General features: G+C 41.1%; 2 protein-coding genes across 2 annotated transcripts in view; both read right to left on the bottom strand.

Annotated features, from left to right (window-relative positions):
- Positions 1-13,411: 13,411 nt before the first annotated feature.
- On the bottom strand, positions 13,412-14,026 carry LOC129737536 (uncharacterized). Its single transcript, XM_055728929.1, has one exon. It carries the CDS (start codon positions 14,002-14,004, stop codon positions 13,519-13,521), a length of 486 nt encoding a protein of 161 aa, XP_055584904.1. The 5' UTR covers positions 14,005-14,026; the 3' UTR covers positions 13,412-13,518.
- Positions 14,027-19,104: 5,078 nt separating this feature from the next.
- Positions 19,105-22,454, bottom strand: part of LOC129758124 (monocarboxylate transporter 12-like) — a 19,389-nt gene continuing 16,039 nt past the window's right edge. Inside the window, exon 4 of the mRNA XM_055755580.1 lies at positions 19,105-19,256. Within this exon, the coding sequence (XP_055611555.1) occupies positions 19,105-19,256 (152 nt within the window). The remainder of the gene's footprint in view (positions 19,257-22,454) is intronic.

The raw sequence follows: 22,454 nt of genomic DNA, 5'->3' as shown, positions 1-22,454 counted from the left end.
TCATTTTTGTCTTATTTGTCATTTTTGTCATTTTTGTCATTTTTGTCATTTTTGTCATTTTTGTCATTTTTGTCATTTTTGTCATTTTTGTCATTTTTGTCATTTTTGTCATTTTTGTCATTTTTGTCATTTTTGTCATTTTTGTCATTTTTGTCATTTTTGTCATTTTTGTCATTTTTGTCATTTTTGTCATTTTTGTCATTTTTTTCATTTTTGTCATTTCTGTCATTTTGATCTTTTTTTTTTAAATTTTGTCATTTTTGTCATTTTTGTCATTTTTGTCATTTTTTTCATTTGTGCCATTTCTGTCATTTCGGTCTTTTTTTTTAAATTTTGTCATTTTTGTCATTTTTGTTATTTTTGTCATTTTTGTCATTTTTGTTATTTTTGTCATTTTTGTCATTTTTGTTTTTTTTGGTATTTTCGTCATTTTTTGTAATTTTTTGTCATTTTTTGTCATTTTTGTCATTTTTGTCATTTTTTGTCATTTTTTTCATTTTTGTCATTTTTGTCATTTTTGTCATTTTTGTCATGTTTGTCATTTTTGTCATTTTTGTCATTTTTGTCATTTTTGTCATTTTTGTAATTTTTGTAATTTTTGTCATTTTTGTCATTTTTGTCATTTTTGTCATTCTTGTCAGTTTTGTCATTTTTGTCATTTTTGTCATTTTTGTCATTTTTGTCATTTTTGTCATTTTTGTCATTTTTGTCATTTTTGTCATTTTTGTCATTTTTGTCATTTTTGTCATTTTTGTCATTTTTGTCATTTTTGTCATTTTTGTCATTTTTGTCATTTTTGTCATTTTTGTCATTTTTGTTATTTTTGTCATTTTTGTCATTTTTGTCATTTTTGTCATTTTTGTCATTTTTGTCATTTTTGTCATTTTTGTCATTTTTGTCATTTTTGTCATTTTTGTCATTTTTGTCATTTTTGTCATTTTTGTCATTTTTGTCATTTTTGTCATTTTTGTCATTTTTGTCATTTTTGTCATTTTTGTCATTTTTGTCATTTTTGTCATTTTTGTCATTTTTGTCATTTTTGTCATTTTTGTCATTTTTGTCATTTTTGTCGTTTTTGTCGTTTTTGTCATTTTTGTCATTTTTGTCATTTTTGTCATTTTTGTCATTTTTGTCATTTTTGTCATTTTTGTCATTTTTGTCATTTTTGTCATTTTTGTCATTTTTGTCATTTTTGTCATTTTTGTCATTTTTGTCATTTTTGTCATTTTTGTCATTTTTGTCATTTTTGTCATTTTTGTCATTTTTGTCATTTTTGTCATTTTTGTCATTTTTGTCATTTTTGTCATTTTTGTCATTTTTGTCATTTTTGACATTTTTGACACTTTAGACATTGTTGACATTTTAGACATTTTTTACATTTTTGCATCTTTGACGTGATTGACATTTTCTAAATTTCTGACATTTCTGACATTCTTGACATTTTTGACATTTTTTCAGTTTTTGACATTTTTGTCTTATTGAGCATTTTGTATTTTTTGACATTTTTTACCCTTTCAACCGTTTGGCTTTTTTGACATTTTTGAAATTTTTGACATTTTGACACTTTTGATATACCTTTATGATACTTTGACATTTTTAACATTTTAGACTTTTTTTACATTTGACAGTTATTATTTTTTGACAGTTTCGAAAATCTGCATGCGGAGGGAAAAGTTCTGTTCCGCACGGATCCCCGAAATTTAAATTTAGTGTTTCTTTTTTTTTGCGTCCAAAAACGAGGTTTGTCAACGCGTTTTAACAAAACAAACATGATCTTTGATTTCGGAAGCTTCAGGATTCAAAATCTGCTAACATGATTCGTAAAAACAATGTTCCCAATGTTTTTCTTCTTGACTTTTATTGAATAGTTCCTGGTTTTGTCCCAATTGGTCCGACTTTTGGATTGTTTTGAAACCAAAATTTTTGGATTTTCCAGGTTTTTACATAAAACGAGCCGGATCTTCCCGGCCAGGATACGCGCGTGAAAAAGTGTGGCAAATTTATCCATAATCTAATGTGAAAAACATTGCTCAACCAGTCAAATTTTGTCAAAGTTTCAGCCAAATAAAAACCATATTTTTTATTGTGTTTAGCAATATCGGTTTGTCAGTCAGTTTTTGGATTAGGAAGGAAAATGTTGATTTTTAATCGTTGGACGAATCTTTTTGTACTTAAGATCGCAGAAAATGAAGAAAAACACATACTCAGACTAACAGACTAACAGACTAACTCACGATTCGGACCTCTGAATTAAAGTCTTTAACATCGAATAGTTTATTTAGATACCCCTTCGTCAGAAACAGAATTTGATAAGGACAATCAATTCGTTTGAACAATAAATATTGTTGATAAAGATTTGCCTTTGCTGCACAAACAGTAGTCGTTCCGAAATCCAATAAAATGCAAATTGCATTCGGTCTGTCATCTGGGCTGGCGTCCACGGTTTTATCTCACACACCCGTTCGTCGTCCGTCGTTTTTCGCACAACTCAACATTTCCAGCAAATTTGCATTCCAATCGTGTGGATTTCTCATCTGTCCGCCATCCGGCTTCTCCGACTGAACCGCATTACGCCAAAAACCAATCAAACGTGAATATATCGTCCACAATATTTACACTTTGGCAGCCACGACGGCCATTTTTCAACCTGTCATCCGGCTACTTCTCCTATTTTTGGCGGCATCAGCAGCAGTATCCTGTCCTAAATATTGTGAAGGATTTTCGTTGGGAGTGAGAGAGAGAGAGAACGAAAAAAAAACTGGGAAAATGAAACCTACCGAACATTTTCATGCCGTATCGGTCGGTTTTTCGGTTTTAAAATTCACGACACCACACGTAACTTTCCCGAAAAATGGAGGTCCTCCAATCGAAAGCTTCAATGCTGACTCGACATCGAGTAAACGGTCGCTGGACTGACTGACTAGCTGAATCGAAACTAGATGAAATTCGAGAGCATTTCAAACATTTGATTTGGTTGCTAGCTAATAGAAGGAACCTACTAGTTTGAAGCTAGCCGGAAGCTCGTTTATTCGGCTAGTAGTTGGTTGGCATCTAGTAGTCACCGCATCATCGTCGTCATCATCATCCACATCACATCGGCATCATAGCAGGCGTGGTTCTTGTCAAATGTAGAATGTAGGTACGTTCAGAATGCGACGTGCCAGCATCATCGGTGACATTCTGGGGGGAAATGCTATACCTACATACGTACATATGAAGGATATGTGGGGCAAATATCGGGCTCATTTCTGACGTATTGGCTAAGCCATCTGATCCGTACGTACTGGAGGCATTTTGGGATCAACTTGATTATTTTTATTAAGCTTATCAAATAGTGCCAGCATAAGTGTTCATCCATGATATTTTCTCAGAACATAACGATAGTAACACTGACTTTTTGATACGATCTTTTAAACCGAGTATTCTGAGCACTGGGTTTATAATGTTTGGGGCTCGGTATTTTGCAGGTTTAAGTATTGATCGAAATCAATATTATCAAATCATTAAATGCTAGATCAGTGGTCGGTAAACTGTGTAGCATTATAATTAAGTCTATGTAGCTAGTTTGTTCTGAGCGTGTCCTACCATTCAAGTAAACAGTAAACCAAAGAATGAGTGTTTAGAATTTAGAATGTAAATGTCAAACGCACCAAAAAGATAAACAAAAAAAACTAAAGAAACGGAAAAAAACATCAACGTACGAAAAGCATCATCGAAAGAAAACGAAACAAAAGTGCCAGCAATCGTTTAGTGTCCCGAAGATGTTGTCATTGAACAAGGAGGATGTCAAAGTTAGAGTCTTAGTAAACAGTTGATTAGATGTTTCTAGTATGTTCATCATAACAACCATAGTAACTTGTTACTACTGTAAACAGGGTCTGGCCTATAAATAGGAACGAATTGTACTTTCAATTCTTGAAGCAGAAGAACAGTTCAAATGGCTACTAGCGCCAAGAAAGCGGGCATCGTTCAGTTTGCTGGAGAAGGGTACGACACATGGAAGTTCCGTGACGAGACCCAGCTTGCGGCCAATGGCGTACGAGACGCCATCGAGGTGGACCCTCCAGCGGAGACGGAGGCTGCAGCGGAGAGAATGGCCTTCAAGCAGATGAACGAAAAAGCCAAGGCGTTATTGGTGGCATTCATCGCCGAAAGCCACCTGGAATACGCTCGGGATAAACCGACGGCCAAATCGATGTGGACCTCGTTGTCCAATACTTTTTCGAAGAAAGGGTTTGTCGCTCAAACCTTCATTCGACGTTCCCTGGCTTTTCTACGGATGGACGAAGGAACCGCCCTAAAGGACCACTTCCGAAAATTCGTCGAGTTGGTTCGACAGCTTAAGGACGCTGGGGCCACCCTCACGGAACTGGACCAGGCGAGCCAGTTATTCATTTCGCTCCCGGCGTCATACGATGTGGTCACCACGGCGTTGGAGAATCTTCCGGATGGCGAGATCCAACTCGGAAATGTGAAGGCGCGTTTATTGGTGGAAGAGCAGAAGCGAAATGGTCGAGACGGTGAACCAGGATTGGAAGTAATATTCAAAATTCTGGCAACGAAGGCCCATAAGTTAATGGAGAGGAAACGAAAGTTCGCTGGGAAGTGTTTTGGATGTGGAATTTTTGGCCACAGGCGGTCGGATTGTTCCAAGGAAAGGCGCTCTAGGAATGCTCAGGCCCGAGCAGTCCAAGTCAAATCCGATCCTGAAATTGCTCTGATCAGTCCGAAAATCCTAAGAAGATCGAACGGGAAAGGACTAAGTTGCCAAGTTTGCAATTCAACTTGCTTTCTTTGGCTGCGTTGCTTCAAGTCAGAGTGAAACTCGAATTCCAACCAGATCGTGCTGTCATTCGGAAAGATGGCCAAGTCATGGCCGAAGCTATTATGGAAGGCAACCTATTCTACGTCTACATGAAGGAAGTGAAAACTGGAACGGCGTTGGCAACTCAAGATGAAAGTGACAGTAAACTGGTTCTGTGTCATAAACGTTTTGGTCATTTGAGCTACAGAAATGTGAAAAAGTTGCAGCAGTCGACGATGGACAGCGGAACTGGCGAATTGAAAGGCGACGAAACCTTTTGTGATGAATGTGCAGAAAGTACTTTGAGCCGAATTCCATTCAAGGGTTCCAGACCAGCTACGACTAGACCACTTGAAAGAATTCATACGGATGTCTGTGGAAGGATCACGCCAGCAACTTACGATGGGTTCCAGCATTTTGTGTCTTTTATGGATGACTACACTCATTTTGCTGTGGTTTATCTAATAAAGCGAAAAGATCATGTGTTCGATTATTTCAAGATTTTCAAATCAATGGCGACGGCAAAGTTTGGAGTCCGAATTGCGAGCTTAAGGTGCGATCTTGGAAGAGAGTACTTCAGTAAGCAACAGCTGGCGTATTACGAGCAGCGTGGTATTATGGTGGAGAAGTCCTTGTGGGGCGAGGCAATGTTCAATGCGGTTTACGTAATCAATAGAAGCCCCACTGACGCCTTGAAGAACGGGAAGGTTTCTGCTGAAATGTGGCACGGGGAAAAGCTTGACGTTGAGAAACTACGAAATTCCTAAGCAGAACCTAACCCAACTGGACATCCTCCAGTCACTAGAGCAAGAGGGGAAAGTAGCAGTTAAATCGTGAGGAGATGCTCCTAGGACTGAGGTTGTCGAGGCTCCCGAAGAACCGTTGTACGAAACGACGGAAGAACCAGGTGGAGACGATTCGGATCTGATGACTTCGGATGATTCAACGGCTGGAGAAGAATTCGCATTCCCTCCACAACTCAATAAGAGTACCACTCAGAATGAGGTTGCTCCTAGGTCCAGTGGTAGGGAGTGCAGGACACCGTTTGGTTCCGAGATTTTATTACATCGTACCGTTTCTGCTGTAAAAAACCTCCCTCAGGTTCCCATGTCATATGCTGATATCCAGAAAAACCCGGATAAAGACAAATGGCTTGAAGCGGTTCGAGACGAACTGCGGTCGTTGGAGCGTAACCAGACTTGGAAAATCGTAAAAAGATCGGTTACCTCGATTTCTGCCCCGTGCAAATGGGTGTTTGCGTTGAAGACCGATGCGGATGGAAGACCTGTTCGCTATAAAGCAAGATTGGTGGCGAAAGCACATCGACTTTGAAGAAACTACGATACTTGTACTTGCAGAAAAGGTGTACATGGAGGTACCGGAAGGGGCTCCCACAAAGCTCCATGAAGTCTGCGAACTATCCCGTTCCCTTTATGGCTTAAAGCAGTCTACACGTTGTTGGAACAGTCGTTTCAACTCATTTATGCAGAAGCAAGGTTTTGTGCGGTACTGTCTCTATGTCCGAAAGAGAGGAGAAGAAATCGTCCTCATTATCGTTTACGTGGATGACCTGTTGATTGCGGCTAGAAGTTCCAATGTGGTAGAAGCCGTTAAGCGAATGTTTGCAGAGGAATTTGAAATGACCGACATGAAGGAGCTACACCATTTTCTGGGAATAAAGATCGAAAGAAATCGAGCAACCGGGTCAATGGAGCTTTCCTAGACGAATCCCATCGACAAGACGATTGCGCGTTTTGGGATGGACGACTGCAAAACTGCAAAGACGCCAGCTGAAGTGAAACTACAGCTTTCGAGAACGGAGAAGAGGTGCGAGTATCCTTATCGTGAGCTTATTGAAAGCTTGATGTACATCATGTTGGGAACGAGACCTGATATTTGTTTCATCGTTGGGTATCTTCCACGTTTCCAAGATGTAGAAGAACCTGAACACTGGAGGGTTATCAAACGTGTCTTAAGGTACTTAAACTTAGAAAACCATTACATGAAGGGTTAAGGATGGAATTTTTTCTATGACGGTCATCCTATTCAGACATGGCGACCGTCAAAACTGTATTAAAGAGTTTCACGCCCTTGAATCCCAGAAACAACCCCCATGATAGGCATGACTGAAGAAAATCGAAATGAATCCATTTTGGAACTCTTGAGAACAAATTTTAGATATTTTGGATAAAAAAGGAGGCCTCGAAAAAATTTTCTTCTCGAGACTTCCAAAATGTTGAAAATTATTCTATTTAGTATTATTTTTTAATTTAATTTAATTCTGGCAACCATCTCCTAAAATTAGACAAACATACAAGCATCGTCTCATAAAACATCCATCACGTTGTTTGTCACAATCACAATCGAAAGCACATCAACTAGTTGAGCACTATTTCCCAATCGGATTGCTTCCAAAAAGTTGAGTGTGACTCAAAATTTTATGATTTTTTACCCTCTACTTCAGTTGTTGTTAACAAACTTCAGTGGAAAACATTCAACAGGGTCCGGCCATGTTTTTGTCATCAGAGTTTAATTACCCAAAAATTTTGTGTTCAAATGTCCGTGCCAATGGATGTTCGTCATTGCCCGTTCATCAGAACCGGATAACATGTAGCCGCTCCAATATTCCGTTGTTTTTTTACTCCCCGGAGGCTAGTTGTTGAATCGGAAACTCAAAAACAACAACAGCTCGTTGTAGAAACAGATGAAAATTTACGATCGAAAATCCATTTCGGTCAAATGTGGCCAAACAACCAATCCTACTGGCCGTTGTCGTTATTTGTGTGTGTGGGTTTTTTTCGGTGTTTTGTGATCTTTCTTGGTGAAGCAGTAAGGAAGGGGGTAAAAACCATTGACATGAACCCATCTTCTGTTGCGTTTGTGGATGACATCCCTACATAAACGGGAAACGAATCAAAATATGAGCGAAAAAAACAGTATGCGGACTGTTATCCCATGTCATATTTTTTGAGCAATTTTTTCCATCGGGGTGTTTCGAGCAACCAAAACACTGAGAAAAAATTGAGTCGTTAAAAATGGAGGAAATTTCCGATAAGTTAAGTCATTCACCATTCATTATTCGAAAAATACTTTCTTAAAAATTAAAGTTTGAGGATTTAAAATTTTTTTTAAAAATATGATCCACCCTTACATTCCGATTACGGATCTCTCTCTTTTTCTGTGTGTGTTTTGTTGTTGTTGTTGTTGTTGATTCGAGCTTTTTGTTTTCGGAAGCGAATCATCCATCATCGTGAGAACGAACGTCCGGTTTGGGAATCGGTTTGTTGCATAGCTGCAGGCGGTTTTCTGGACAAATGCATTTATGCATATCCGTACGGTTCCGCATGTTTTTTTCACTGTTCTGGTGTTGTTGTTGTTGTATTTTGGTTGGCTGTCTGTCTTTCTATTGGTCAAGTGAATGTGGTGGCAGTCCTTTGTTGTGGTGTTTTTGGCTTTCGGTTGGTTGCATTTGACGTATATTCACAGGCTTAAAAAAAAAAACAAAATTAAAAAACAAAAGCGAGTTGTGAAAAAACGGATTCATCTATCGTGCTTAATGTTTTATGTTATGGTCAGTTGAGAGTGATTTAGTAACAATCGTGTTTGATTATTCATTACAACCACAAAAGACAAAAATATTAGTCCATTTTTCTTTGGAATATTTCGGGTACTAACAATAGGCCGCACGGCAGTCTAATAAATTTGTATTGTCGCAAATTGCTCCTAAAGTATTTAAATCCTCTTGTAAGTATGTTTACCGATGTTTTTATTCAATCAAAGTAGTCTTGTACAAAAAAGGAACTTTCAAAACACACTGTGGTTAACATACACTCAGAAAAAAAGCGCTACAAAAGTTCTTTAATAGTTCCTTAAAAATTTCCGTGATAATTTCATTCAACTTTTTTATTGCTATTTTTCTTTGATAAAACGCGTCCTTTTTCCACTTGACCCATGACACGAGCAATAACTTTTCCTTTGAAAAAGGCTCATCAACATCATCGGAAAAGGACTAGGTAATTCGTTTCGAATAGAGCGTAATCAGATGAATGAACTTGTGTCCCTCCCCGTCGAGTGCTGTCGTTTGCGTAAGTGGGGAAAGGACACCTGACACCGTCCCATCCAAGCTGATCCCGGAGCTGCCCGTCGGATCGGAAACTTTCCTTAGATGTGAATGCAAATAAAGTGTCCTTAACTACTACGGCTCGTCTATCCTCCGTATTTAAAACTTTCACAATTTACGTCCCGCAAAACCGAACAACTTTATTTCGGGATTCAAATTACTTTTCTCGGTCAAGCTTGGTCTTCTGTTTCTTGTTTTTTTTCTTCTAAATTCAGTCATAGCAACCCTCTGTCTGTTCAGGCGAAACGCCAACGATATAAATAAAAACAAAGCCTCGGGCTTTCGTCGATCCAAGCACTCCGCGGGGGCCGATTTGAATATTTTAAATGTCCTGCTGCCCATAAAACTTAAATGACTCCAGGCAGTTCCAGACGGGTGTTTCGGAAAAGACACCCTAGTTTTCATTTAGATTCTCTTTCTACTTTCCCTCGAATTTCCATCCTCTTTTTCGACTTGTCCATCGCGTTTCTAAGCAAAATAAAAAGAAAATTTACTGTATATGACTGATGGCGAAGCCGACGGTGTTTCGAATTATAGGAGGCGCAGCAGTAGGCGTGGTGTGATGATTATCGTTTAAACTTTTGTGCGCTCCCCGGAACTTTGACACAGTTCGTAGCAACAACAAAAAACGGTACCGGAAGTGGTGCGGCACTGAGAAAGGAACGGTCCATCGTCGTCGGCATCATGAGCATGAGCATCAACATCATCAAAGCTTGCTTTGATTGCGAGGAAAAGTTTTCTCTCTGTATAGTTAGGAACCTTTTTCTGGGAAGTTTGACCCGAGAAGAGCTGTATTTCAATGGGTTGTTTTGCTTTTTCGCAAATTTGAGATGAATTACTGAAAGATGATATGTGTTTCAAAAATTTCTTTAGGGGGGGAGGGGTTAAGCTTCATACAATTTTTACTGCATAACTCGAGAGCTATTTTAGCAAATGGAGCCAAATCTGGAAGGGTGGAAGGAAAATTGGAAGAGTGGGAGGGGGAGTTCCCTTACAATTTTCAGCAAAACTGGAGAGCTGATCGAGCAAATGGAACCAAATTTGGCATGTGACGGTATTTTAATAAAAGAAATTTTTCTATGACAAATTGAAGCCCTGCCTTTCTTTCAGCGGGGAGATATAAAGGGGAGAGGGGGCTTCCATACAAAAAAATTGCATAACTCGAGCACTTATAGAGCAAATGAAACCAAAATTTGCATCAAACGGTATTTGAGTACGAAAATGACTTTTTGGACAATTTTATAAATTTTCGTTCCTTCCTTAAAAACTGTCACTTGAGACTATTGGTGAAAAACAAAAATTCTCGCATTCCTGCTGTTTCACTTTGGTCGGGTTTCACTCAAACAACGGCAATGGTTGAAAACTCTACAGTGAAAATCCAGTAGCGATCCAGACGGGGGAAAGTTTTTCCTTTTGGGTGGGAAAGAAGAAGAAGCGGAGGTGCAAAAATTGGATATCAGTCGGATTATGATGGCAATGTAAACTGTCCCTTGGAGGATTTCAGAACTCTCCAACGTTGGCCAAAGGTGGGTTCCGTGTGAGGATGTGTGTATGGGGGGAGGGTTCCAGAAAAATTGCCCCCCGCTGACCGCTTGGGTGTGTGGGACCAACTAACTCCGAGCGAGAGTCATAATAGGAGGACAGTTTATCGGATCATCTTTCGCACTCACTAAATATGATGGGAAGGATTTCGTTTTGGGTTCTTTTTACTGCATCGGTCTGTTTGAATAGAAGTTCCGCACCTTCATTCCTGCTTCCCGGGATACCGGAAAGGCTCTCGGGAAATGTTTTCCGAAACAGGGTGTCGATCCGTAACGGATTATACGGGATAGAAAGAGAGACAGAGAGCGAGTATATAATCTGTAAAGTGGTTTCGATATGGGAACGAATGACCTTTCCAATATGTTTGTAGTTCTAGCATGGGCTTAACTGAAAACTACGGTGAGGATTTGCAAATTGCTTGTGGCATTTCTTATCGATCTACCACTCGAACTGAGCGAAAATCAATGAGAAAAATTTTCAAGTTTGAAATAACAGTTGAAGTGACTAAATGGATCTTTCAGAAGAATCCAAGGCCGTGAAAACGGGAAGAGTTTTAAGGATCATTGAGATTCTTTCAATTCTAATTTGAATTTTCAAAACGTAAAAACGAAGCTGCGATCATTGCTCCATTATCGCTTTTTACAATGTCTGTCCGGAGGATTTCGAAGTGCAGATTTTTGCGGCAGCTTCTGCTGATTTTTGTTTTGATTTGGCATTCCGGTGATAAAATACGGATCAGCTTAGGAAGCACAGATTTTTAATCCAGCTTCTGCTGATTTTGGTTTTGATTGGGCCTTCCAGTGAAAAAAGACGGATTGGCTCAGGAGGCGCAGATTTTAAAGCGAGCTTATGCTGATGTTTGTTTAGATTTAGCTTTCCGGTGGAAAAAGTCGCAATTGGCTCAGGAAGCGCAGATTTTAAAGACTGCTGCTGTTGATTGTTTGTTTTGATTTATCATTCCGGTGAAAAAAGACGGATGGGCTCATGAAGCGCAGATTTTTAAGACAGCTACAGCTGATTGTTAGTTTTGATTTAGCCTTCCGGTGGAAAAAAATGGATTGGCTTAGGAAGCGCAAATTTTTATAGCTGCTTCTCTTGATTGTTTGTTTTGATTTGGCCTTCCGGTGGATAAAGACGGATCAGCTTAAGAAGCGCAGATTTTTAAGACAGCTACTGCAGATTTTTGTTTCGATTTGGCTTTCCAGTGGAAAAAAAGACGAATTGGCTTAAGAAGCGCAGATTTTTAAGGCAGCTTCTGCTGACTTTTGATTTAGCCTTCCGGTGGAAAAAGAAGGATAGGCTTAGGAAGCGCAGATTTTTAATCCAGCTTCTGCTGATTTTTTTTTGATTTGGCCTTCCAGTGGAAAAGGACGAATTGGCTTAGAAAGCGCAGATTTTCAAGGCTGCTGCTGTTGATGGTTTATTTCGATTTGGCCTTCCGGTGGAAAACATGGAACTGACTTAGGAAGCGCAGATCTTTAAGACTGTTGCAGACTGGCGCAGATTTTCAAGACAGCTTCTGCAGATTTTTGTTTTGATTTGGCCTTCCAGTGGAAAAAGTCGAATTGGCTTAAGAAGCGCAAATTTTTAAGGCAGCATCTGTTGACTTTTGATTTAGCCTTCCGGTGGAAAAAGACGGATAGGCTAAGGAAGCGCAGATTTTTAAGCCAGCTTCTGCTGATTTTTGTTTTGATTTGGCCTTTCAGTGGAAAAAGACTGAATGGCTCAGAAAGTACAGATTTGAAGCCAGCTTTTGCTGATTTTTGGTTTGATTTGGGCTTCAAGTGGAAAAAGACAAAATGTTAGTGCAATGTTTTTCAAAAAATCTCCAACAGAAGAACAGAAAAAATCGACTTTAAAGCTAGCAAATCACGAGTTCTTCATTAGACTGAAAACTTTGAAAACGAGCTTTTCACCTGGTTTACCAACTGATGCTATCAACCGTCAACAACAAAAACGTGATGTTACAAAAATATCCAGTGGTCCATAAGATTACATTCTATCCAGCGACGACGCATCGGTATGGCGATCGTTTATCCGTTGGGCCTCATCCATAATTCAGTCGGGGATTTTTGTTTTTGCGTCCCACGTTTACCAGTTTGTTTCCGGCGTTGCGCCTGGAGGCGCCTTTCCGGTATGCAACTTCCTGGCACTACACAGCCAGTAGCTGACTGATGATAGTCGGACACGTGTTTTCGTCCTACTGACAATAATGGTTGTGTGTGGACGGAAAAAAATGGACACGGAACGTCCAACAGCGAACGGAAATCACATCACAAACAAGTAGACAGTCTGAATAAATCAGTCTCTGAGTGTGACATTTGATTGTAACTATAAGTTTGAAGAAAATTCTTACTTAAAAAAGGTAACGAAAAACTACCTCTTTTATTGGAAATCCTAAGAACATGTTACTTAGTCTACAGTCTCAGTTACAGTCTGTTTATCTATGTTCCAAACCATGTTTGCTTTCGCAGCAAAAAAAAACCTAAAAGCTGATCGCAGTAGCCAGTAGCGACGACAACGATGACGACGACAACAACAATAACATCAACTGACAACACGTGTAGAAAGTTGCCAAACTTGCACCCGGTTGCGTGATTAGAATGGACAGATTTGATCTCAGCAGTCGTCGTCAGTCGTTCGTGGAATGGTGAAAAACAGCGAACGGAAATAAGCCCCAGCCCCGATAACGTTTTGCTTGCGCCCGGAAGGTAGACTAGCGAGCGGAAAGCACATCGATTTCAATTTTTTTTGTTGATGTCGTTGTTTCACCCACCTCGGTGGAACTTTTTTTCGTTGCCATTTTTCCAACAAAACAGCGAAAATCAACAACTGGCTGCAAGGGTCGTTTCACTGGATTTGTAAGTAAGCCTAGTCTTCCAGGAGTGTCCCATGTTCTTTAATGTTTTATCTGATTGGAACGACTTGTTTACGATAGTAGGCGTTTTTTTCCACTGAACGGTAAAGTGATTTCTTTTTATTTCTTCCTACAAACATAAAATTCTTGTTCAAATATTGCAACTTTAAATTTAATCATCTAAACAGATCGTTTTCAAACCACAGTGAAGGCTCCGGCAACCAGCTGGGCGTCGAACTCCACACAGGCAATCTCGGTGGTCCCATCCCGGATGCCGGCTCGCACAACCACAATCGGCAGCGTCACCTGCGGCACTTTGAGGTTAGGTTCGGCAAAGGTGTAGTCAAACAGCTTTCCCTGTTCCAGCGGACAGTCCCGGATGCTGCCGGCACAGGCATTCTGCTGCTCCGCGGATAGTTCGTAGTCAATCTCTAGACCCGGAGCCAGCTGAACCCGCACGTAGGCCTGTACGTTGTTGGTCGATACGGTGGACTTGATTCTGAAGGCATGAGCAACCAGAGCGCTTCCCGGTTTCAGCGAGCAGGGAGAGCTTTCGCAACCTTCGATGCTGAACTCCTCCGGGGTGGCGGCCTTGTTGGGACACTCCCGGAAAGCGGTAGCTGCCACTTGGCTGGCAACTAGCAGCAGCCCACACAGACAGATCACTGACAATTTGAACATATTTAGTTGGTAAGTTGGTTGATAACTACGTTAGATTGGTTGATTGACTCTTGGAGTAGCCCTTAAATAGTGAACATATTGCATTAGTTTTCTTATCACCAAGGTGGATAGGGATTTCGATTAGATAACAGATTGTTAACCGCTGATCTAAGAGTTTGAAGTCCAACTACTTGAACTAAATCTGAGTTGGGCCGATATGCTTTTACCCTGGTTGAGAAATAACAACACAATCCTTCAAGACTGGGTGTAATGATAACCGCTTATCGAAAAATGTTTTATTCCCAGATGTTTTTTCAATTTTCAACATATTGCTAGATTCAATGCATTATGTATTGGACTCTCTATTTATGGGGGGTACAGATGCGATATGGGTTACAGCGATATGGGTTACAGAAAGATACCTCATACAAGAGGTAGTGACTGCAAGAGAGAAAGGCTACGTGATAGCCAAAGTCAACGGGATCTTTGTCTATAGTTGCTACATCCCACTCCCAAGTGGTCCATGGAAAGATTCGGCGCTATGATGAACAGCATCATTGAGGGTCTCACGGGTATAAGTCCCGTTGTCTTCAGCGGGAACTTCAACGCATGGGCCGTAGAATGGTTTAGTGCCCTTACAAACCTCAGGGGTCAACTTCTACTAGAAGCCCTGGCAAGGCTGAACGTAGACCTGGGGAGTGTACGCGATACAAGGACCTACCACAGGAGTGGGAGTGAATCCATCATCGACGTCACTCACTGCAGTCCAGGCTGGACGAGTGACTGGAGGGTGAGCGAATCTTTCATCGATAGCGACCATTGCTATCCGCTAGTTATCGTGTGGGCACAAGTACGCGGACAGGTAGAAGCGGTACGACAACAGAAGCACGCCTCCGGAAGACAACACAATTCTACCGGAACGTCTTCGTGGAAGTGTTAAAGTGGGAGCGGATCTCGGAAAACCTGTCCGCTGGAAACCTGACGAGGGTACTCGCATGCGCAAGTGACGCTACGATGACGAGGAGGGTCAAGCGGAAAGACACTTGGCAACCCGTCTACTGGTGGACGAAGGGAATCGCAGACCTGCGTACTCGCTCCCTACAGGCTAGGCGATATATTCAGGGAGCAAGGACCCAGTCACGAGAGAGGAGCGTAGAGCCGACGCAAGTTCGAGGTCTGCCTTCTGCAGGGTAATTAAGGCGAGTAGAAAGGCACGTTTTAGGCAACTCTGCAAAAGAGCGGCAATGGCGACAGAAGCCCTCTAGCGAGCCCTGTCGAACCACTGCAGCAGAACGAGGGTCTTGGCGAGTGTGACCTTGTCCATTTTGCGGTACGGAGCGGCAGCCCAGTGTAATCTCTAGAAGCTCTTCAGCGTGCAGCGGTTGATGATCCTGCAGGTTATCAGCGCATACCGAACAGTGTCACGGTAGCTGCTGACGCAGTGGCGAGGGCCATGTCCATCTCGGTCTTGTTAGAGGAAGATATCTTCTGCTACGAGCACAGGCACATGCCCGATGTGCGGAAACATGTCAGAAAGGCCTCGATGTCAAACTGTTAGCACCAGTGGGACAGCTCGTAACGCGGCTTGTGAACCCATCGCTTGATCCCTAATGTCGGATTTTGGATGGATCGCAAACATGGAGAGGTGGATTTCTACATGACGTAGTTCTTGACTGGTCACGGATGCTTCATGCAGTACCACCATCGGTTTGGATATGACACATTTGAGACACCAGAGCACTTAGTGTTCAACTGTCCGATGTTCCAAGGGGTACGCATTAACTTGCCGCCTGTGGGCCCGACACGACAGCTGACAACATCGTGCGGAGGATGTGTGAGAATGCCACTAATTGGCGCGTGGTCCGTGATGGGTTCACACGGATCATGACTGTCCTGCAGAAGAGTTGGAACCGGAATCAGTCCGCCATCGGCATAGGGTGACTCCTTCGCCGGGCAGCATCTGTGCAGAGTGCGTCCGATACTAGCAGTACAGCCTTCTGTTCTGATTTTTTGCACCTGGAGACCCTGAAGATGTTGGTTTTCATTATTATTATTGACATTTATTCATCTGACAATTTTTGTCTCCATGAAATTTAAAACTAATTCCTAACAGTTAAAATGCTTGTCTATTTATGAGGTTCACTAGATTCGAAAGTTTTTCTGATGATCTTATCGCAGCTTTAAAAGCGTGAATGGAAATGTTGAAGTCGTTCAGCTCGAAAAACCAATTGAATATTTTGCACATGGCCCGAAGTGGTTCATTCTGTCCGTAGTTTGTTCGTTGATATTCAATCTGAAGAAATTCGCGGCTCCTAAATACCCTGGGTCGAATGTTGAGGTTGATAAAACGTAAAAGCTCCGGTGAGTCTATTTCGCCTTCGATGATTTTTTTGATAAAAACAGCACGCGCAGTCAGCCTTCTTTCCAACAATGTTTCCATTCCTAGCAGACGGCAGCGGTGATGGTAGTCAGTTAATTCCTGGGGGTTGTTCCACGGGAGGAAACGGAGGGCGTATTTAACAAATCTGGACTGAACAGCTTCAATTCTCTTGGACCAGTACGAGGTATGTGGGCTCCAGACTATCGATGCGGTTTCTAAAATTGATCTCACTAGAGAAAAGTATAGAGATCGAAGACAGTAGCTGTCTCGAAATTCTTTCGAGATCCTTGTCATAAATCCTAGGTTTCTGTTTGCTTTCGAGATTATGTAGGAGTAATGGTCGCGAAAAGTAAGTGACTCGTCGAGTATTACCCCTAAATCCTTGAAGTTCGAGACTCTTTCTATGGGCGTACCGCAGATGTTGTAATTCCAGTAGATAGGATTGACTCTTCTACTGAAAGAGATGACGGCGCATTTCTCGACGCTTATACACAGGCTATTGTTATGACACCATGTATTAAAGAGTTCGATGATATTCTGTAGAAGTAAACAGTCCGATTCTTCTTCGATGGTGGCGAAGATTTTAAGGTCGTCGGCGTAGGCTAATTTGGAAGCGATGGGTAGAGTAATCAGCACGTCATTGAAGAATATCGAGAACAGTAGAGGGCCAAGATTGCTGCCTTGGGGCACGCCGGAACAGTTACTAAATACCGATGACTCGCTGAAACCCAGCCTCACTGACACGTGCCTCTCGGTGAGGTATGATTTCATCCACTTGACGAATGGAGTTGCTAGTCCAAGTCGATCTAATTTAGCAAGTAGTATTTTAAAATTCACACGATCAAACGCTGCTTTTAGGTCCGTGTATACAGTGTCAATTTGAAATCCCCGTTCGATTGATTTCAGGCAGTTAGATGTAAATAGAGTGAGGTTGGTACTTATAGATCGTCCCGGAAAAAAACCGTGCTGATCAAATGATAAATAAGATTTAGCTACAGTCATAATGCTTTTAGACACGAGAATTTCAAGTACTTTTGACCCCGCACAGAGCGAAGTAACGCCTCGATAGTTCCGAACATTTCGTTTGTCACCTTTTTTATACGCAGGAAACATAATCGATTTTTTCCATGCTTTTGGGAACGTAGTTGTAACAAGTGACTGGTTGAAAATTGACAGTAAGGGCTTGCTGAGGAGATCGGAACATTTCTTCAAAATATTCGGAGGAATGCCGTCAGGGCCGGGACTGGAGGATGGTTTCATTTTCTTAATGGCTGCTTTAACTTCCCTTTTGGTATACAAGGGGAGAGCGACGTTCATAGCGCCTGCAGGAACATGCATGAGTGCTTTGTCAATCTTTGTGTGGTCGACGGTTTCATTGATAAAAACACTCGAGAAATGTGTGGCAAAAAGTTCGCATTGCTCAGCAGTGGTAGTGGATTCGTGGTTATCTAAAAACATTTCCTTGGGAAGCCCTTTCTCCTTTCGCTTTTCGTTGACAAACGACCAAAATTTCTGAGGGTGCTGTTTTAGATCCAGTTGCAGTACCTTGAGTATAGAGCTCGATTATACCTCCTATATTCACTACTAGCATTAGTAAAAGCAGATTTCGTGTAGCAGTTGCGATTTTGGGAATAATGTTTTAATGCTGATGCTCGCCTGTGTTTCAGCTCGCGAAGATGTCTGTTGGACCATGCTGGTTTTCTTGCAACTGTAGATTTCGGAACAACTTGTTCAAATAGAGTGTTCAAGGTACTCGTGAAGTGTGAAACAGCATCGTCAACAGTGTGAGCCTGGTATATTGGTGTCCAGTCGATGTTCATCAACGCTGAATTCAGCTGAACGAAGTTAGTCCTCTTGAAATTAAGTCTACTTGGTGGCTGGCTATCCCGAAAATCTGATATAGGGACGTTTTTGATAACAGTGACAGTGGCGGGGTGGTGCAAATCTAAGGGTACTAGCGATTCTATAGCATTTTCAGTAGAACATTTAGCAAGCGCTTCTTCATTTACCAAAAGAAGATCTAGAATTCGGTTGTTGACGTTATTGACAGTGTTAATCTGATTGAGGTTCAGAAATGAAAGTTTATCAATAAGCAATGAGCTGGCTGCGTTAAACGAAGAGCGAAGAGGATCAGGGTAGGTATATCCGCTGGGGTGAAGTGTCCACTGAATGTTTGATTGGTTATAATCCCCGAACAAAAGATGTAGATCATGTGGTTTCATAGAGTCATGGATTTCGGTGACGCTTTCCATGTGCGCAACAAGAATTGAATTGTCACTTGCGATATCTGGACTTAAATAAACGACTCCTATAAACAAATTTCTCTGGGGGGTGGCAATTTTCACCCATAATTGCTCGATCTGATTGCCACTTCGAGTAGTCACTCTGTGAGATCGTAGCTTGTTAGACACAGCGATGAGAACACCGCCGCCTAACTTCTTCCCGGTGGTGAGTGGGTCCCTATCTTTTCGATATACAGAGTACCGTTGCCCTAAAAGCTGGTTCGAGGTAATGCGATCGTTCAGCCAAGTTTCTGTGAGAACGATTATATGGTGATCGACGTCTAATATTGAGAGATAGAACTCATCAATCTTGGTGCGTAGCCCACGTGCGTTCTGATAGTACACCATGATGTTTGACGGCGAGGCGTTCGTGTTGGGTGAGATCCGACAGCGTTGGTTGGGGTAAGCGATGTTTGGGTATGTCTGCAATGGGGGTTCTCTTGACTGATGTGTAGACCTTTAGAGCCTGAGACCTTTCCGTTTGTGAAACTTCAATGCCACTTTGGTGAAAATGGCCTTCTCCGTTTCGGGAATATCCTTGTCCTTTCCCAGGAAGGGTTTTATAGTCCCATTACACATACGTTTCATCTTCCATGATAATGCACCCAGAACTTTTACAAAACATAGAGTCATACAGTTTCCGGGCTCTTGGTTTGACAGAAGCGGCTTGATTTGGGTTCCTTTTAGGTTTTTTTCTCCTTCCTTGGGCTCAAGACCCCAAGTCCCTCTTTAGCACGCATAACGCTGGAAGTCGAGGTCCCGACTTTTCTCGTCACATCCCGAACGGAAGTCGTTGGTTCCTGTTTGTAGGCATCCCTGAACTTCTTGTCTCTAAATAGCTGGACTTACAGGACCGGATTTTCGACCACTTCTCGGTTCATCTTCAAATGTACAATGTTCACCATATTTTTCAATAGCTGTCCGTACTGCTCCGACGCTAACATCCTCTTCTTTGACTCACTAAAAGTACACCACTTGTGCACGATACTTTTTCTCTTCTCCGGAGTAAGACCAGGCATTTTGAAATGTAATCACAAACTAAATGTTTTTTTGATGTCATCACGTACAGAAATGTGTAAACAAAAGGACGCAGCCAGTAGAAATCGAAAAAAATATTCGATTCAAAATGACCGTTAACATTAAATGTGCTTATAATTTCTGGAACAATCAATAATTTGAATTTTATTGTTTTTTAAAAACAAAGCTCTGTTGAGTGAATCTTTTGGATCACTAGGGTACCTTCTTCCAATGTTCTGATTGTTCAAATTACATGAGTAAGCTTACCCCGGAATGTGACTATCACGAACAGGGTTGCGTACCAAAAGCTCATTTCTTCGTTCAACATCCGCAGCGGCAAATTGAATATTTCCATATCCGTCTACTGAACCATGTGGACCCGGCGAAATAATTTTCAATGTCAAGATAATTCTGTCATGCCTATAATGCGGTCAAGTTCGTTTTCGTTTTTTGTTTTTTGGAAACCATGCGTCTTGCTCAATTTAATCTTCTGCTGTGTCCATGTAAATTCAACCAATTCTGAGACGCTCAACTTGAAAAGGACTGTGGCGTCCTATCTGATAGGGAAAATTTTATTATGACTGCATCAGTTGGGCAACCCGGCCTCTCTCCTAATGACCTACATGACAAATCATGGTCATTTATAATCACTCAATGCGCTACCCCATCTATCAGGGAACACCCATTAATGTCACTCATACAAATCACCCACTCTTGCCTTCGCCTTCGTTCGTTTTAGTTTTAGCTAAGTTTTTTTTTCCAACATGAGGAGGCAACACACATTTGTTCTGTCCATGTGAGAAGCCTGGCTGAATCTGGGCGTCTTGAAAAAAAAAAATAGACTAGAGAAAAGGGAAACTTTCGTTCCACAACTTGAGCTAGAGGAATAATCTCGAAGCGTGTCTGGAAGAAACGACCGAGTAATAAATGCCCCCATCTATCTATTGTTTCTTCAGCTTGCTTCTGACTGAACCGGAAGACGACCAGGATCAGAAAGAACGTTCCTTGAAGAAGGAAGCATTCGTCGTCCTACAAGAAGCAATTAGCTTCAACATGTTTCATTCCGTAGCAAGATGAGCTTGAAAGTTGAGAAAAAATATGCTTTCTGTAGCGGGGGGCACAGTTGGATGAATGTTGAAATAAATTTAAGGAAATAGTTTCGAAATTGATTTCTGTAGAATGTATAGACACTAATCAGGTGCACTTTCTTCTAGGGACTTTCCGCCATGTGGCCAGCACTGGAGTGCGGTACAAAAAGGTCACTCAAGAGTTTTTGAGAGGCATAAAATCTTAACGTTTCGTTATTTTTAAACACGTATAACTAATAAAATGGTACCCGGTATCACTATTGCAAGGCAACGCAATCTCCCGTTGGTGTTTTCAAGCCGCAACAATTTCCCACGCTTCAAATCCAATAATAGCGCGAAAAGTGGTGCTAACCTTATCCTTTCTTGCTTCCTAACGTCTCCTTTTACTTCCCGGGACGGCACGAGCCAAATCGGTTCAAATTCACGGCGAAAGTTTTTTTTCTATCACAGCACCGCTATTGCCGGGTATGATTTATGATGGTTTAACGTGCAAAAATTTCTCTTAGATAAATATATAACTCTGGAAAAACTTGCTTCCACAGACTTTAACAGGTGGCAATTTTTCGCATGTTTTTCCACCTTTGAAAGGGTGTATATGTTTTTTTTCTCATCCATATAAAAATTCTCCTACAATCGAAGTAATCCATGTTGTTCTAAGTTATTTGTTCAGCTCAGAGTGCTGCAAATTGCTATTTTCTCCCTGGAATAAAACACAATCTCGTGACACTTGAACGTTTAACAGGATTAGGTAGAATGGGTATTTACTTTCAGGTGAAATTATTTCATTTAAAACTTACGCCCGGTTTCCAGCAGCCAATATTGGTCAATATCGTAAAATAGTTGATGTAACAACCCGGATGTTTGGTCCAGGGCTCACCGCAAGACCGCAAACTAAACTAATTAAAAACTTTTATCCACCCCAACGAACCTTGGAACGGGCCACAGTTTACGAAGCACACCGCTTGCTTCGATTACCCAACAACTTCAGGGAAATTCAAATCATGCGAGCAGCTTCCTTCCGGAAAGAACGAACTGAAACGAGAGAAAAAAAAATCCATCGACAAGCGATCATAAAAATTAATGATAAAACCACACCATTTTAACGAGCTTGTGTTGTGTCGGATATAAGTACCCAGACTAGATCGTTGCAAACAGCTGCCAACCCCCTGGTTGTTGGAATTTCAGGGGCCGTTGCCTTACCGACTAACTATTTCCAGCCGGACTCGGTTCCGGTTTTGGGTAATAATGATGACCAGTTAAATTCCTGTCGAAGTCAAGTATGCTAGGACAGTTAAAAAAAAAAAACATGGCTAACTGAGTTTTCCCGGTTTCAATGATGATATTTGTGTGTGTTCCAGCCTGCTTTTTTAGGATGTCACGGTGAAAAAAAATGAAAGCTTCCCAACCACATGAGCGTAATTTGGAAAGTTTTTAATTGATTTCATGTAGGCTTCTCAATCCTAAACATATCTGCCGACTTTTTGTGGGGTTGAGCGTAAAATTAAAAAAAAAATTGTAATTATGCTTCCATCCAAGATAATTCTCATTTCATTTCGATGTGTAGAAAAATTGTCAAAGTTGTCAAAATTGTCAAAATTGTCAAAATTGTCAAAATTGTGAAAATTGTCAAAGTTGTCAAAATTGTCAAAATTGTCAAAATTGTCAAAATTGTCAAAATTGTCAAAATTGTAAAAATTGTAAAAA

This window comes from Uranotaenia lowii, chromosome 1, assembly GCF_029784155.1.
Source record: "Uranotaenia lowii strain MFRU-FL chromosome 1, ASM2978415v1, whole genome shotgun sequence".
In the NCBI taxonomy this organism is placed as follows: domain Eukaryota; kingdom Metazoa; phylum Arthropoda; class Insecta; order Diptera; family Culicidae; genus Uranotaenia; species Uranotaenia lowii.
This window is presented reverse-complemented; position numbering and strand designations above follow the sequence as displayed.

Excerpts from the sequence above, each read along its gene's own strand:
- LOC129737536 (XM_055728929.1), bottom strand. The coding sequence starts at position 14,004 with ATGTTCAAATTGTCAGTGATCTGTCTGTGTGGGCTGCTGCTAGTTGCC.